The sequence below is a fragment of the Cydia pomonella genome, chromosome 13 (assembly GCF_033807575.1).
Source record: "Cydia pomonella isolate Wapato2018A chromosome 13, ilCydPomo1, whole genome shotgun sequence".
NCBI lineage: Eukaryota > Metazoa > Arthropoda > Insecta > Lepidoptera > Tortricidae > Cydia > Cydia pomonella.
The window spans coordinates 20732928-20751369 of record NC_084715.1 but is presented as its reverse complement, the minus strand read 5'-3'; the positions used below and the strand labels follow the sequence as shown (position 1 = coordinate 20751369).

The 18442-nt window shown below is 36.1% G+C and overlaps 1 protein-coding gene across 3 annotated transcripts in view; it reads left to right on the top strand.

Moving 5' to 3' along the window:
• Nucleotides 1-18442, top strand: part of LOC133524590 (protein real-time) — a 289768-nt gene that overhangs the window by 100041 nt on the left and 171285 nt on the right. For 2 of the 3 annotated variants that reach the window (XM_061860689.1, XM_061860691.1), the window contains 5 exons: nucleotides 121-246; nucleotides 697-826; nucleotides 1287-1429; nucleotides 2313-2434; nucleotides 3020-9490. In XM_061860689.1, coding sequence (XP_061716673.1) covers nucleotides 121-246; nucleotides 697-826; nucleotides 1287-1429; nucleotides 2313-2434; nucleotides 3020-3107 — 609 coding nt within the window. In that variant the 3' untranslated portion in view covers nucleotides 3108-9490. Of the gene's footprint in view, nucleotides 1-120; nucleotides 247-696; nucleotides 827-1286; nucleotides 1430-2312; nucleotides 2435-3019; nucleotides 9491-18442 lie in introns of those variants that run through there. The other variant, XM_061860690.1, reaches the window with a different exon arrangement.

The following is an 18442-nucleotide window of genomic DNA, read 5'->3' as shown; positions in this document are numbered from 1 at the left end:
GCGCTAAATCTAAGTCCAAATTTAAATCGGTTTTCCAACGTCATGTAGCTGGGATATTCTTAGCTACATGTATGGCATGTATAGACACATGTATCTTAATCCTGATCCTCACGTTTCCAGAGTTTCGTGCACGAAGGCGGCCTGGTGCCGAAGAGTTTGTATGTGAGCGGAGCCTTCACCGAGCGCGACGGGGACCCGCTGTGCGAGGACAGCATCTACCGCTCCGTGAGCCTTGGGAAGGGCCAGGTGGGTATGGCTGTTGTGATGTATGTGTGGGGAGGTTAATGTATTTAAATTAGTGTACATATATATATATATATATATATATATATATATATATATATATATATATACATACATACTTAGTCAATCAATCGGTATCGAATGACTGACACGCGTGGTTTAGTTTGGTTACATTATTATAAATTCTTACTAATTTGAATGAAAAATACGCAAAAATTGCTTTAAAACTTAGATTTGTCCTTTATTTAATAGCTATTGGACCGGTGGTTGCTCAAGTTCATCACTGTACATTTTTCAGGATACTACATAAATACAAAAAAAAAGCAAAGATTTACGCAATTCATTGTCTTATAAGTTTACTTACACCTACTTCAAGTACATATATAAAAAATGCGTGGCATGACCAAGATTTTTGTTCAAACATAACAGTGAAAATAACGCTGTCTATTGCAGGTGCACGAAGTGATCGTGAACAATAAAGACCCGCAGAGCGTGCTGACCTGGGACTTTGACGTTCTCCGACACGATATAGCGTTCACCGTGTATCGCTCGCCACACGACCTGGAGCTCGACGATCCTACAGGTATCTTCATACTTCCTAGTAGACAAGCTTACAGATAATATAGTCCAACCTTAGTCTGCCTTAAATAGGGAGCGTGAACGAACTGTAGCAGCACAGAAGCCCTTCGTTTCCTGGCGTGTAGTATCAATGTCAAGTTTAAACTTCCAATGTAGCCCACGAGATGGCAGACCCTCCAACGCGCATGGCCACTACACAGTCACTATCAATTCCAATCAAGTAATACGATACAATTACTAAATAATAACAAAACATTGGTCTAATTATAGAAAAATACTATTGATAAATAAAATTTTACAAAATATATACGGTGAAGAATATACGTACCTTTACAGTTTGGTGCCGTGATCAGGATATGTTAATTTAAGGCATTTATAATCCCTTGTTGACATTCGACATAAGTAAGTTATTGTTTAAAATTGGAATAAATACGTAAGTTACTAATTATATATTAAATATTAAGGATCTTTTGCAGTGGTATGCGCCGGCGCCGGCACGGGGGCTGAAGAAGGTCGCTCGGCGCTCGCGCGGCAAGACTGGCGCGAGGGCGAGCACTTCCACAAGGTGGAGCCCACACTCATCGCACACGATGGCGAGAGCATACAGGTAACTGCTTACTATCTTAATTTATCTAAGTGATATTCATTATCGTCCCCTGACTATAGCAGCCCCTGACCCTGGCAGCGTTGAAGAGGATTGTTCGGCACCAGCGTCGTCATTAGCAAGGCCAGCATCACAAGGTGGAGCCCACGTTTATCACACAACGGAGAGAGCATACAGGTCATTTCAATTTTAGTAGTCTCGTATTTAGTTTCAATATGCATTTGCTTTGGCAACTGCGGCGGTGGTGCAATTACATACTGTGAGTTGACATTGTTCACATTGTCCGATCCGATATCGGATGTAGGATCGTACATTATTTATTTATTATTATGCCTTCGATCATGTCGGTCCGACAGCTGATAAAAGATGGTGCTTATAAGAGAAACAGCTGCTAGAGAGTTTCCCATGGCATCAAGTCAGCCTGTTTTGAGTGAAGATTTTTTTATTGATAAATATTTTTTATAAGAATAAAAATACAAAAAGACATATTTCATACATTTTACATCTATTCGATATCTAATATCAAAAATGATCTAAATTAATAGCCCTTTTTGGGTTTGGTATTTGAAAGTAAAAGCTTATTAATATTATATATATATATATATATATATATATATATATATATATATATATATATATATATATATATATATATAATGCGGGTGTTGCCTCTGCGTGCGTACCATGACACGGGCAAGGATAGCATCCGCCCGATGCACCCCTTACATCTCATTAAATTGTCAAAAGGTTGGCTACGTGTTGGCGTTGGCTCCGCGCACGTCACCCAAACGTTCGGAACACCATTGTTCCGTGATGGCTAAGGACATGCAATATATAATAAATATTTGTAAGCTTAAGATTTGACCGTTGGTTGCCTGTGTGCCAGGGCTCGCACGTGATGCTGGAGCGCGGCAGCTACGTGCTGCAGTGGCGCTGCGAGCTGCTGGACCACGCGCCGCGCGCGCAGCTCATGTACTTCCACGAGACGCTCGCCTCCCACCACTACAAGTGAGTATACTTTTCGACGTCTTCCAGTTCACTATTAATTATTACTTGTAGTATCACATCATTAACGGTTTGTGCATGTGTGCAGTGAAACGTTGTATTTTAACTTAAACTGGATGTCTCATGTTATTTTGTTGGACATAAACTATACCTCAAATGTTTTCATTTTGGAATTACTGTCTGTTTCTATAGGATAATTTGCTTTAATGTAGCATAAATGTGGACTTGCTTCAAAACTGCCGAGTCAATTTCAAGAGAAAACCACCGAGCAGAAAAATATGTAAAACGATTATTAGCGTCCCCAATTACTGATGTGCCGAATTAAACTAAATTTTCCACATTAGAAAGTTCCGGTAATTTTCTAATTATTTTGTATGGGATTTGAAAGTTTCCGAAACAAAATGGGAATTTCTTATATATCTGTGATGTTTTCAAGAAATATCCGAGAACATTTCCTCATTTTTTAAACTTTCCGCAACTTGTATTTATATTCCGGAGGCATCCAGGTTAGAGTTAAAGGTCCCCAGTATAAATGGTTAAAAAGCCACGATATATGTAGACAAAGTGAATAGCTAGTGTAATCCTCAGGGGCTCGATGTCGAGCCTGCAGTCGGGCGCGTCGGGCTTCTCGTGCCTCAGCGCGCGCTCGGCCGCCAGCTCGTGCCCCTCGCGGTGATGCGCCGCGCGCGCGCCCGCGCCCACCGTGCTGGACGCCTAGCGCCCTCCCCGCCGCCGCCGCGCCCAGCCCACTACAAACAACATATTAAACGTGTCACATACTTGTATCTCCTTGGACTCGCGCAGTAACACGACGACGCGCCCGAGCCCTGACAGCGACACACACGGAGGAGCTATATGTCCCTCTCCATTTGGAGCGAACGAACTATGCCTCAAGTAGCCTACGGTATTATTTAATGTGTTTCGTACAAACGTGATTTTTTTAGTATAAGTTTCTGTTTGCTAGGAATTAAAAAGTGATGCGACGCTGCGCCCAAGTTGAATGAGGCCTAGACCCTGACAGTGACACACGAGGGTAGTTACCTCTCCACTGAGAGCGAACGACTATACCTTAAACCGAGCCCAAAGTAGACAATTTGATGTGTCTCGTACGAACACTTTAATTAAATATGAAAATTTTACGCAAAGAATTCTTACTAAAAATGTCGTCTTAATAACGCATATAGAATGCGTGTGATGAAAAAAAATTTTGACTGTACCAGACAGTCTCTTGTGAAATGATCTAAATTCTTAAATTAAAAAATCCCTTTTTACAGGGGTATATATGTGCAAGCTGTCAATAACTCTAACAATACAGAGGTAGAAATACCTCTCCAAAAATTTACAGCTCAACGCTGCCCTTTTAGAAAAAATATACCTCTCTGTAAAGAGAAGAGGTATCGAAATAACATAGCCTTTTTTAAATGGAAAGGAGAATACAGCCATTTTTTCTATCAAAGTTATTGCGAAAAAAGATTCTCCCAAGAAGATTATAAAAATATACTTACTCTTGTGCAAAGTGGTTTTACCTCTTCTCTAGAGACAACCTCTCCTAAAGAGCTAGTTCACTATTTTAAATAATACAAACTCTTGTAAGAAGGGAAACGTAAGAAATGCATCTAATCTCTATAATGATTAATAATAAAATCCAGGAGCATATAAAGGGTATCAGTTTTGTTGATTATTTTTACTAGTTTAAACTTAAGCAATTGTGTTAGTGAAATGTAGAATTTCGTGTATTTGGCTATTCCATCTCGCACGGCTTTCTAGAAATAAATAGAATATTAATCTTAAAGATATATACAATAAAGCACTTTATTCCATTGGAATAAGGTTATAAATGTATATCTTTGACACTGAATAACTGAAATAGTATCCATGTTGCATACATCCTACACTTTACATTCGATGTATCGTTTCATGATCATATACTTTAAATATAATTTTAACTGAACTAAAAGCAAGTAAGCCCTCATAACTACCGATTGGTATCTGTAATGAAGTTGAGATCAGCTATAGTTCGTTTTTTAGTACTAGAAATAAGGTAAACAGTATTGAAAAAAAAAACGCTTCTTTAATTAGTTTATATCAAACATTTATTCAGCAAATAGGCCACAGGGGCACTTTTACATGTCCATTTTTACAAACAATAAAGATTACAAAAAACAATTACAAATATCGATGAAATAATAAATACTTTATTAGAGATGTATACTGTCTCTAAATGTCAAATTACACAAAAAAAACTATGATAAAAAAATAAAACCAACAAATACTAAAATTCTTTAGAGATGTATAAGTCTCTAAGTGTCAGAGATAAAATATAAAAAAAGATATTAAATTATCCTTAGAGATGTAGAGGGTCTCCAAGGCTTGAATTCTTATATAAATAATTAAAAGACTAAAAATTGAATCAGACAAGAACCGAATGAAGTGTCTCCCGTTAATGCCACTCAAAAGTAAAGTTACATACTTATAACATAACATGTAGCCCGTGTAAGCTTAAACAAACCGGTCTCCACAAACAGCACCCGTTCACAAGTATGACGTGTATCTCGGCCATCGCCTCCCTCAACCTTATACTTTACCTTATTACTTATGAAAGCAAAATAATGTAAATAAGGGTTATTTGTAATGGTTACATATTTGCTGCGACTTATTTTTCAAAAGTGTTTTTTTAATAAAAAGACACGTCAAGGTCTTTTTAATAAAAAGACACGTCAAAGTCTTTTTATTAAAAAGACACGTCAAGGTCATTTACCTTGTTTCTAATGCTACAAAAAATGAACTATGATTGTGAACGAAAGTAAGCCAATGAACATGTGATGTTAGTTAGTACGTCCAAGCTAACCTTGAACCGAATTTGACACAACACAAGAGTAGAAGTTATGGAGTGTGGATTTAAGAGGAGAGAAATCTCTTATGATAGAACTGTTGCAAAAGTGTCCAGCTGTCAGCTATAAATAATAGTTCCAAATCTCTTCAGAGTAGCGCTAGAGTAGCTAAGAACCTAGGCGTTATTGACGGAGTGAAATGCGCTGTCTATGATTTGATTTTTTTGTTCAAGTACTCTAGGTATTGTAGCGCCATCTATTTAAGGTTTTTTGATGACACTTTGGTACATGGAGATTTCTTTCCTTACCTGCACCTTCCATAGTAGAAGTGTTGTTTACGTCATATTTCCATATAAATTTGACATCTATGACGACACTTGTACAATTTTATAATTGCGAGTGCTGCAGAGTTAGTTTGGTCTGATTCTAGAAGAAAATGATCTTTCCTTTAGTGTAATTAAACAAACAAATTAAAATTAGATCTTATTCTATTGGACTGTAAACCCAAAATCGTAGGGCACCCAGAGTTAGCAAATATCGAAATTTTCTCGACTTGATGACCATATTGACCATACAACATTTGTATGGGATCTGCACAATTGGCCAGCTATTGTGTGCATTGTACAATAAATACAATAATAGGTACATATGATTAGATTAATTGACTATGTAGTATTTTAGGTTGTAGCTAAATACAATTTTAGAATAAGCAATATTGGGTGGTTGAGCTAAGGGATTCTATAGGTAGTTAAAAGGTACCACTTAGGGCTAAGCCAGACGAAGTATTTTTTTGAGTTGTGATTCTTGTAATTTCGGTTGCTAGAATTGTGCTGCATTCGGTTAAATACAAAAGGCCTGTTTGGTTCTTACGAAAACGCAAAATGAGTTATTTTATTTTTAATGCAATTATAGTTACACGGCATTACGGCATAAAAATAGCAATACGCATTCATTCCAAGAAACACATAATAGAAAAGTAGGTACAAGGTACACAGGAAGAATAGAAAATAACTGGGTGAATCAACTTTTTTTGTTTTGTTATCCTGTCCCGTTGTCCAAGGGACAACAGTGGCACAGTTTGTTGGAAGAGACGTTGTATGCCGTTCTATTAACATGCTTAGTAGGGGGCCTATTATGGACATTGGTTATAACGACCACAAAAACGCAAGTTTGATACATTTAAGTACCATAAAATCAGTATTTCAATGAACTTTTGTCCCCTGGACAAATAATCGTAACCATGGCAACGAGTGACGCTAAAAAGTTGATTCTCCCAACTCATCACATAACAGTAGTAGTATTATACACCGACTGTGGAAGACCACAATCCATCCATCCATCCATCCATCATCACACAATACTTCAGACACTCACGGTACACGGTCGTCCACCTCCATGCAAACAAATCACAATCAGGTGCTGACGTCAGGAGCGCAATTAGTAGTGTCAATGCTCGAGGGAGCGGCGAATTCCTGCGTGACTATATCCTCCTGAGTCTCAGAGGTCTTTATAAAGGACAAAAACTTTCACTAAACAAGACTATGGTTCCAAATTCAAAAACAAAACATCGCTTCTGGGATCCAGGAGGATATGCCGACATACATTAGGATTTCTGCAGCTGAAATTACGCTGCTCACAACTCCCATATTTACGCTTCACCTTTAAAGTCCTTTTAGCTTAATGCCCTAAAAATATAATATACAAATTGAAAGTTACGCCTCCACAAAAACCTAAATATGGAATTGATATTGATATAAAACAGAAATATATATCACTACTTAAACTTTAAGTATTCCTTACACTATTTTAACTGAAGCGATCAACCTCAGTACATAAGTTAGGCAATTTCAGTTAAAAAGTGCATTCTACATTAGTAACAAAACTTATATGGAAAATATATGTCATATAGAAAATGAAAGAATACCAAAGACATACAATGTCTTGAATGATTTTTTTTTAAATGCTACTGCTTTTATTTTCGATATGATTCTAATGTCTATATAATAAAGAGTACGCGGAAAGAACATGTCTAGTCGCTTTAGTAACATTTCGTGTAAACGCGTTTTTAAAGTTTGTAACGATGTAAAAATGTACGTTAATTCCGTGACCAGGTTTTCTTTAACCTTTTGAACGCCACGCGTATCGTACGAGGCGCGTAATTGTGAACCTTGTCGGTACGCATGAAGCTTGATATTGGGCTGTAGCCGCGCGCGTCATATGACGTCTTTGGCGGTCAAAAGACTAGACATGTTTTCGAAAAAAGACTAGACATGTTCTTTCCGTGTACCCTTCATATTCTCGATGCATCATGGTTGCATCAACAAGATGCACTGAGTATATCATGTCAGTATAAAATCAACAGATGTTGAAAATTTGATTCCCGAAAAGTTTTTTTACTGTAAGTACTGATACACTCGCGTTTTCTTAATGCTGATTGTTAAATGAGGTCACTACAAAGGTTGTTATTCCATTATTTAATTAGAATAATAATGTCACAGACGCGTGACCTTTCGAAAAGTGTTTATCAATTATTCCTAATACAAGTATATAAGGCATACATCCACAGGCGAGTTTCTGTGTGCAATAGAATTCTGCCGTGAGCCTTATCAACAGGCCTCTTATGTCGTAAAATAAATGTGCGATTACATTTTATGCGAAAACTGAAATGTACTGTTTCGTCATTTTATCATATTTCTAAATGTGTTGAAACATAATGTATCAAAAGTGACGTAAAGTAGACATTAAGATGATTTTTTTTAGGGAATTTATCGAGAATTCCCTTATCGAGGTAAAATGATACATTATAGAAATAACTATGAATTTATGTAACTATCTAATTATTAGACAAATTTAATATTGGAGGTGGAGCTCAATCTAACTTAATTGAATTTTAGATCTTATTAAATCAATAAACTATTTTAAATGATTAGCTTAATTTATAGTTTGTAAGTTTAATTTGCAATACACGAACATAAGTTCCATAGATAAAAAATTAAGAGAAGAATATTTTTAAAACAATATCAGATTGTATTACAAAAGAAAAAACTAATAAAGAGTGATATTATCTGTGCCAATTGATAATGGCCGTTGGTAGCTTCTAAATTTGAATTTTAAAAAGTAATTAAGGGAAAATAAATTAGACAATGCATATATCTCTCAGTTTCAATATTTATAAGAAAAATGGGGTACAAAAATCGTGTAAGGGGTGTACAGATAAAACAGAATGGAGAAAATAATCCATATTTACTTAAGGTATACCTTAATAGACAGATATTATTTGAAATCTAAGACCGTTCAGATATTAGTTCAGTATTGATTTCAGTTGAACATTTAAAATAAAATGTTTACATATATTTATTAAGTATAGTTTTTGAACGCCACACCTATCATGTGCAGCGCGTCATTGTGAATCTTGTCCAAATGCACAAAGGTTGATATTTGGCTGCAGCCGCGCGCGTCACTTGACGGCTTTAGCGGTTGAAATGTTAACAGACTATGTATGAACCTTATGTGTTTGCAATAAGGTATATTGTCAGTTAACTGAAAAGTCTATGGTACTTTTTTCTGTATTCTGTTTTATCCAAAGCGTTGTTAGTTTGGAACGTAAATGGTATATTTTCAACAACAGTACCCCTAGTGTAACTTTGATCGACATCATAACGTGACGAACGCGTTTGCGTTAAGTCTCATTTTGTATAGGATTTTGAGGTTCCAAAACGTCCCGCTTGGCGCGCTCTTTCGAAATTCAATACAAAATGAGACTAAACGCAAACGCGTACGTCACGTTTGGAAATGGAATTTATTTACACTAGGGGTACAGATATAAAAATCGGCAACTTTAAGAACAGTTCTTTGTTTTTCAACCTAGCAACGCTTAGTCAGTTTTGCCTACATTATAATCCATAAAAAGTTAATTACTTGTTTTGTTAATTGAGGAATAACTTAAGAAAAGTCTTATCATGTCCTCAAATCTGCTTTGAAAATAATCCTTAAAGTTCAATCAGTAGAGTCGATTTTCGGGTAAAGATGGATTTTTTTAACATAAAAATAATTAAATGAAAATTGTAGGCAAAACTGAATGATTACGTGTGTCGTAAGGAGAGTATCTCAATATTTGAGGATGTACATTCAAAGATATCGAATTGCCAATATTTTATATATACAATATAAAAATATAACATTTGTAAATAGCCATGAAGTTTAATAAATATCTAGAAGTAAAAAGAAAGAGTTTAAATCCAACCTGATAACACCTGACCTGTATTGACTTTGGAAAAGCGAAGGCATAATGATACAACACACTATATCATTGAAAATTATACTTTAATACTGTATATTACAGTTCAATTCTCAATGCTGTTGACTTGTGAGTATTGAAATCAATTATTTCGCAATTAATCAGTTTAATTGGTGGGCAGTGGATATTAATTGATTTCCATAACACACTTACTGAAGGGTGACCCTATACAGGGTGACCTTAGCCATTGGACAAACCCTGAAATCCCACGTAGGGTTACTTCTCAGGAATGCTCGGACGTTTTTTTTTTAATTAGAACAAAAGATAAAAAATATTTTTTTCGAACAAAAGTTATTTGCAATAATCGACAACAAAAAGAAACACACTGTGTTAATCTTTGGCAGTGTTTTTGACAATTTGTTCGAAATATTTGATAATGATGACCAGGGGTCGGACAAAAAGTGCGGATGACGTAAAAATGACGTACTTAATCTTGCACACAGGATGATGTTTGAGTTTGTATTTAAACTTGATGAACGATGACATGTAGTAACAAAGTAGTATTAATGAAGTAACAAAATAATCGTAAATAAATCCATGGAATTAATAATACAGGTGGTAGGGTGATGAAGTGAATAAAATAAATTTCACGAAACTTGTTACCATAAGGTATAATTATTTGAAATTAGTTAGAACAAGTCTGTGGGATCCTCAGATAAATAGGTTTAATAGTCAAAAGTGGGAACAGTAGGTAAGATTAGCAGTATACGTGTTTGTCACGTACCTCCAAAAACGGAAAATTGCCACAATATTCGAGTAAAGATGACATTTTAGAGCGTTTTCTTATATATTAGTAAATATAAATTTTAGCTAAATATAATCGTGAGTATACAATAGCTAAACAATAACGAAGTCAATTTATTGTTCAGTCAGCGTCAAATACTTCGTAGCAGTCAAAGTGGCCAAATAGTTCGGTACACCATACTAAATATATGGTGTACCGAACTATTTGGCCACTTTGACTGCTACGAAGTATTTGACGCTGACTGTTCATCTGATTGACAATGTGTCAGTCAAAAACGTACTTACTCATTTCAAGTGGCGATATCGTTTAATAAAGAGGTCAATAAAGAGATTGATAAATGATACGTGATAATTGTTTATGAAAATCAAAAATACTATTTGAAATCATCCTATAAGTGGTTTGACGTCATTCGCACTTTTTGTCCGACCCCTGATGATGACATTTTTCAAAAGTCAAAAGCTTTATTAGTGTCATAAATAAAAAAGATAATCAGAAAGGTCGAAGAAGGTTACATACTATTCTTTTAGGATATTACCTTAGGAGCTACTAACACATACAGGCTGCTCCAAAGTAGAAAATGGTAATTTGTTAATTTCTTCGAAACCGCTACACCGGTTGTTATGATACTTTGTACACTGGTTCTAAATACCCTAATGCATATGTACATTTCGGCTTTGTCCAATGGCAAGGGCACACTGTATATGATACCTTTTACAAAAAGGGTGCTTTGTATCAAGCTAATTCTTTCGATCGCAACCTCATATTGGCCTTTAGCGTCATAAATGAAAAATACAACATTTGCTAGTGAAATTTGAACCTATAGTGTAGGAAATAGAGTTCATTATGTTTTGTTTAAAAAAAAGGAAACAAAACAAATGCATTACTCGGTTCCAATTGCAAATAAAAATTCAACGAACTAAATAAGTATTACAGCTAGGACCGCGAGCGGCGCGGCAACCATAGGTGGGAACGAAAGGTCCGATCGCTGTGTCTCGCTCAAACCTATGGTTGCCGCCGCCGCCGGTCACACAATATCGTGGCCAAACCGTTAGCAGGTTACAAAGGTTTGTCCGTCTACCGTGGAATATTAGGTTTCTAGGGTAAACTGCCCAATTTTGGATACTGAAAACTACTATCGATTGTCGCATATTTTAAATGAAAGTTTCTGCCGATAACGCTTGCTCACTAAGACTGTGATAACGCTTGCTCACTCTAACGTATAACATCACGTAGTCACGTTGGTTGTTGGCAAAACAAGGCACCTCAAACTAGGGATCGGAACCGGTTTTTTGGAAAAAACTATGAAATAAACATATATTTCGGTTTATTTTATACTCCAAATATAGGACTCGGTTGTGTTTTTAGATAACGACTTCGTATTATTAAATTGCCCAATTAGAAATAAAATAATTAACAAAGAACGAAAAAATACCGTTTTCGTTCCCATACTAAAAATACCGGTTTCCGATCCCTGCCTCAAACAAATTGATTAGTCTTGAGTGAGGAGCGTACAGCGGAGCGTTCGTTGGAGCGGGCAGCGTAGCGTCAAGCAGCAAATTGCCTTGAGAAGTATCCATTGAGGCCGCACGCATATTATACACACACAGATGTTTCCGCAGACTATAAATTGTCAGACTTGTCCGCTAGCCACGTCTGCCAATTAATCTGACGGAAGCATCTGTACTTATGTCAGTATATTTCAACGCTACACGCCCCGCTCCGCTGCATGCCCCGTTCCATTCACTTGGGTAGTACAGGCTATCAACCCTTTGAACACCGCGACTATAGTGCGCGGCGTGTAATGAATCTTGTCAGAATGAACGAAGGTTGATATTGGGCTGCATCCGCGCGCGTCACTTGACGTCTTTGGCGGTCAAACGGTTATTCCAAGCATCTGTGTTTCTGTTATCACTATCATTCACGCACAATTTCCGAATACCACACTAAAACATCGATAGAATTACACAATCCGTGCAAATAATAACCAGGGGCCCATAAATCGATAACAGAGCTCATTTCATCGCAATCTGCGCGGATTCGATTACTCGTCGGGCCTGAGTTATTGCCGCGATATCTTTACGATTCTGATAACGAATGCGCTTAACGAAAAACGAAATTTTACGCTTTGCGTTCGGTGTATAATGAATCGTTATGCAACGAAATTTTAGCTACGTTTTTAACCAACGATTACTTCTAGGCCCTCTATGGCAGGGGTACTGTACAGTATGTCCCCAGAAAGGCAAAGAAAGGGATCGATTAATGTTTAGGTCATACTGAGCAACTTTTATTATGGGACCAACCCTGAAATTGCGAAAAAAAAAATTTAGTATCCCATAAATTTCAACATCAGACCAGCAAAATGTATAAAACAGCCAATTTTTATGTGCTATTTTAGGGTTTGTCATCTAAAAGTTGCTCAGTATGCCGTACGGCCTAAACATATAAATGAGTCTCTTTATTTACCTTTTTTGTACCTGTAGGAGTACTCTCAAAGTGTGGTACGCAAACCCAGGTTCACCAGCGGTCGCAAAAGGGATCGCGACAAGTGATGTTTTTTCGTCATGTTTCGTCAATTTTTTAGGATAGAAGGCGGGATGAAAATTTAAAAAAAGATCTCAATCGGAGCCCTGTTTTATGGTTGTAGGTATTAGATTCAAACCGGCTGCCAGGTCACGCTTTATAAAGGTCTATAATCCATAAACTGTCAATGACTCTTGCTTGCTTTGGATCTTGAGCAAGCATAGAAACGCAGTATAATAAATTTACAAGTTACAAGTTTGTAACTATCAATCTCCCAACACAGATCAAATATAATACCCACTTTTATAACACCTTGCCTGTAAGATTGTAAATTTATTATAAAACCCTGGTTTCAGCCCAGCCATAAATCTGTGGCCCTAGTGAAAAAGGGTACAAGTCTCTGGCAGCGCAGGTGTAAAGGGGTGTAAGTTCCACGTAACAATTATGCCCTTATTCAATTCAATTCAATTCAATTCAAATATACTTTATTCATGTAGGCCTAGCAACAAGCACTTATGAATAGTAAGACAGTATTACATATAATTATCTTAATCTAATTATCAGAGCAATTTATTGATGTTGTAAATATTATTTTATATATAATACTAATGAATATAATTCATAGATCAAATTTAATACTAAAACTTTCACAAAATATAGTCATACAAAAAAAAAATGTATAAAAAATACTAGTCTAGATTGTTTCTAGAATAAATTCTAAATGTCAAACAAATATAATAAAAACAACAAAGGAAATACATGCATTGGAATATCCATTTCATCATCATTATTCAAATATAATAAATAATTAATCATTTCGAATCACAATTAATCCCACGTTGTTTTATCATTCATGTAGTCTTGTGTGGTATAATAAGCTTTAGAAATAAGTTTACGCTTTACATGATTCTTAAATTTATTAATTGGAAACTCAGTAATATGGTTTGGAAGTTTATTATAAAATCTCACACAATTACCCATGAATGATTTTTTAATTTTATGGAGCCGAGTGAAGGGCACGGCGAACTTATGTTTATTTCTAGTATTCATATTATGAATGTCACAATTTTTCTTAAAATCGGCAATATTTTTATGCACATACAGAATATTCTCATAAATGTATTGACAGTGCACTGTCATGATGTCAATTTCCTTAAATTTATCTCTCAGTGAGTCTCTATGGTTCATTTTATATATTGCTCGAATAGCCCTCTTCTGCAGAACAAAAATGGTATTTATATCTGATGCACCACCCCACAGTAAAATACCATATGACATAATGCTATGGAAGTAACTAAAATATACTAATCGAGCTGTTTTTACATCAGTTAACTGACGGATTTTGCTTACTGCAAAAGCTGCAGAACTCAGTCTATTCGAAAGAGTAGCAATATGGGGACCCCACTGGAGTTTAGAATCTAAAGTTATACCAAGAAAAACTGTACACTTATACACCTAAACTGCCAGAGACTTGTACCCTTTTTCACTAGGGCCACAGAAATATTTTTTACTTCTCGAATATAGTATTAGTAGAAGTTAGATGGAAATCACGGTATCACGGTTACCATTTACCTAGTCAGTTACTTTTAGGAAGGTGTAACAAACTCTTAAAAATCCCGCCCGGCGGTGACGAATTTCTTTTTAAACCTCACCATTTGGCTTTTTAAACCACCAAACAAAAAAATTGCCAGAAGAATTTGAAATCAAATGTAAAGGAGATATGGTTGAATTTCTTTTGTCGAAAGAAACAAAACATTGAATAAGCCAGGCAACGAATGCTCAAAAAAAGTTGTAGAGGGAAATGCTTGGAACACAATTTTTTGACTTCGTAACTTTGTTTGGACTAGTTAACCTTCATTTTATATAAGTGGCCATATCGCTAAGATGTATAGTTTCCGAGATATAATCGAAAAACCGAAAAATTGGATCTTCAAACCCCCCATAGGCCGGGGACTTTTGATATGTTCACCTCCTAACTAGTCCAAACAAAGTTAAAGAGTCAAGAATTGTTTTGCTTTTTTCCCTCCGACCTATGAATATACGAGTAAGACCGTGGGCCCTATAGGTACAGTCGCCATCAGATATATCGGAGCGGCCGAGGTACTCAAATATTTCTGAGCAGCAATAAATTTCAATAAATTCTTTACAGTAAATGAGGTCAATAACATCTGAACATCCAATTCGCCATAAATATATGAGCAGTGGTTTTTCAATTAAATCTGACCACACAACGAGACAATAATATCTGAACACACAACTCGTCAAAGTTATCTGCACAGACAGGGTGATCATAAATATCTGAACATTTAGGGAAAATATACCTTAAGTCACTTGGCATATGATTTAAAATTCTTTAACGTAGGTACTACTACGCTCGAATACATTTTCAACACAACCACCATTCGGTTTTGTCAATGTCAAAACTAAAAAGAGATTGCTATATAGGATTATGCAAACTACGCCACCAGATGTCACTATAAAATTGATACAATTTAAATATGGAAGTCGGACGTAAGGAATACAATCTCCATGTACCTATCAAAAAATGACCGTCTGTCCGTCTCTAGTTAGGTGACAAAACGGCGCACGGTGGGCTGAAAATCGGCCTTCATAGAAATAGAAACCGAAGTCTTAAATTTGAACTTTTTTTTATTGGAATAGCTTTTGTTGGGTTTTATTATGTCCCAAAATTAATCTATCGTAAGTAGCGTCTAAGAATATATTATTGAAAAATAAAAAATAAAAACTACATTAAAATATATCTTAAACAAAACTACATAAAGCTAAAAAGGAAAAAGATTCAAAACTAAAACTACAACTAAAGTTATAAGTAAAAAATTGGCTCCAGCTCGGTGCCTTGTGGCAAGGTGCCTAGAAGGCTGGCGGCATTGCCGCGCTGGACAGCAATGCCAATGCGTTGTGCGAGGTAAGAGCCAGCCCTCTTGTCACCCGTTGCCTACACGAGGCGCTTCGAAAGCTCTTTAAAAATTTTGTGAGCGCCAGGTCCCCACGGCCCAAGGGTTTCCACCCCAAAAGGCTCAAACATATAGCTCAAATCTTAGCTAATTTGGTTGGAAAAATAATTAGTTATATTTTTTTTTTTCAAAATCTTTGTATGGCGCGTATCAGAAAAATCGAGTTTTCTCCGAAAATAAAATTTAACCGTAATATCCTGACAGATGATTTTAAAACCAATTATTCTTGATTTTTCCACATAATTAGAATTTTCCTACGGGGTGCACTTTAATTTATGGATTACGGTTAAATTTTATTTTCGGAGAAAACTCGATTTTTCTGATACTCGCCATACAAAGATTTTGAAAAAAAAAATATAATTAATTATTTTTTCCAACCAAATTAGCTAAGATTAATTTTTGGACATAATAAAACCCAACAAAAGCTATTCCAATAAAAAAAGTTCAAAATTAATACTTCGGTTTCTATTTCTATGAAGGCCGATTTTCAGCCCACCGTGCGGCCGCCATCTTGGACTCCAAAATGGTCATCATTTTCGAAATCTGCACTCCCTAAAACCTATAAAACGATATCCATGACGACTTTTATGACAGAATGCACGGCCGCCATCTTGGATTCCAAAATGGTCATCAATTTCGAAATCTGCATTCCCTAATACCTATAAAACGATATCCATGACGCCTTTTATGACAGTGCACGGCCGCCATCTTGGATTCCAAAATGGTCATCATTTTCGAAATCTGCACTCCCTAAAACCTATAAAACGATATCCATGACGACTTTTATGACAGAATGCACAGCCGCCATCTCGGATTCCAAAATGGTCATCAATTTCGAAATCTGAACTCCCTAAAACCTATAAAACGATTTCCATGACGACTTTTATGACAGAGTGCACGGCCGCCATCTTGGATTCCAAAATGGTCATCATTTTCGAAATCTGCACTCCCTAAAACCTATAAAACGATATCCATGACGACTTTTAACACAGAATGCACGGCCGCCATCTTGGATTCCAAAATAGTCATCATTTTCGAAATCTGCACTCCCTAAAACCTATAAAACGATTTCCATGACGACTTTTATGACAGAGTGCACGGCCGCCATCTTGGATTCCAAAATGGTCATCAATTTCGAAATCTGCACTCCCTAAGACCTATAAAACGATATCCATGACGACTTATATGATAGAATGCACGGTCGCCATCTTGGATTCCAAAATGGTCATCATTTTCGAAATCTGCACTCCCTAAAACCTATAAAACGATATCCATGACGACTTTTATGACAGAATGCACGGCCGCCATCTTGGATTCCAAAATGGTCATCAATTTCGAAATCTGCATTCCCTAATACCTATAAAACGATATCCATGACGACTTTAATGACATAGTGCACGGCCGCCATGTTTGATTCCAAAATGGTCACCATTTTCGAAATCTGCACTCCCTAAAACTTACAAAACGATATCCATGACGACTTTTATGACGAGTGCACAGCCGCCATCTTGGATTCCAAAGTAGAAGTCTACTTGAAACGGTACCGTACGGTACCCTTTCAACTGTAGCGGTACCGTTTGAAAAATCTACCTATTACATTTCATTTACCTTAGTTTATTCGGGTACCGTTAGCTTTGGCTACCTATTCAATTGATACCCTTATCTTAGGTATCGGTCTTTTGCGATTTTATTCGGGTACCCTTAGCTTTGGATACCTATTCAATTGATACCTTTATTTTAGGTTACCGGTCTTTTGCGGTTTTTCAGTCCCTGCCTCTGCCGAAAATCCTGAAAATTTATCAAGATTTTTGTATGAAGTAACGTTTATCTGACGTAGCTTGATACGTTACGTATGAATCGCCATACATTTGACATACCCCTCCCCCGCAAAAAACGGCAGACTATTTTTGTACGGGAAATGACAGATAAGCCTTCTCCTGTTATAAAAGCTCTGAGTTTTTACCCTTTAAAGTAGCAATGTATGGCCGTTAATACAACATGAAAGACCCTTTTTGTATTTTTTTTTCTATTCTCATCATGAAAATTGAGCGGTACGGAGGCTTGAACTCACTATGTTTTTTTTTGTAGTTTTGAAAAGTAACGAGTTTCTATAAATTTTGATGTTAAGATTGTTTAGTTTTTAATAAATAAAATACTAAAATAAAAATAAAAATAAGAACATGAATTCTTAACAAAATACAAAAAATAAGCACAATTGAGGATTTGAACACTGACACAACGGTATATAATTATGATTTCTTATAACTAAACCGCTAGGCCATGGTGACCGACGCAATAGTAGATGAAATATTGAAAAGCATTCGTACCTATTTTAATTTGGCAGCTTCAATATTACATATATATACATTTGATACTTGCACGGAATTAATGACGTAGTGACAGATCAAAACGTGAGACACACATATGCAATGACAGTATGTTACCGTTTTCGTGAATTGCCAAAATATTTTATTCAAATGTGTCTCTTGTAACAAGACCGTGAAGTTGCTTTTCGCAGATTTATATTTTGTATACCTACTTATTTTGTAAAAGGAATATGCACTACATCTGTACGATTACATTTAAACTGTATGCTAAGTGATTTAAGGTATATTTTCCCTAAATGTTCAGATATTTATGATC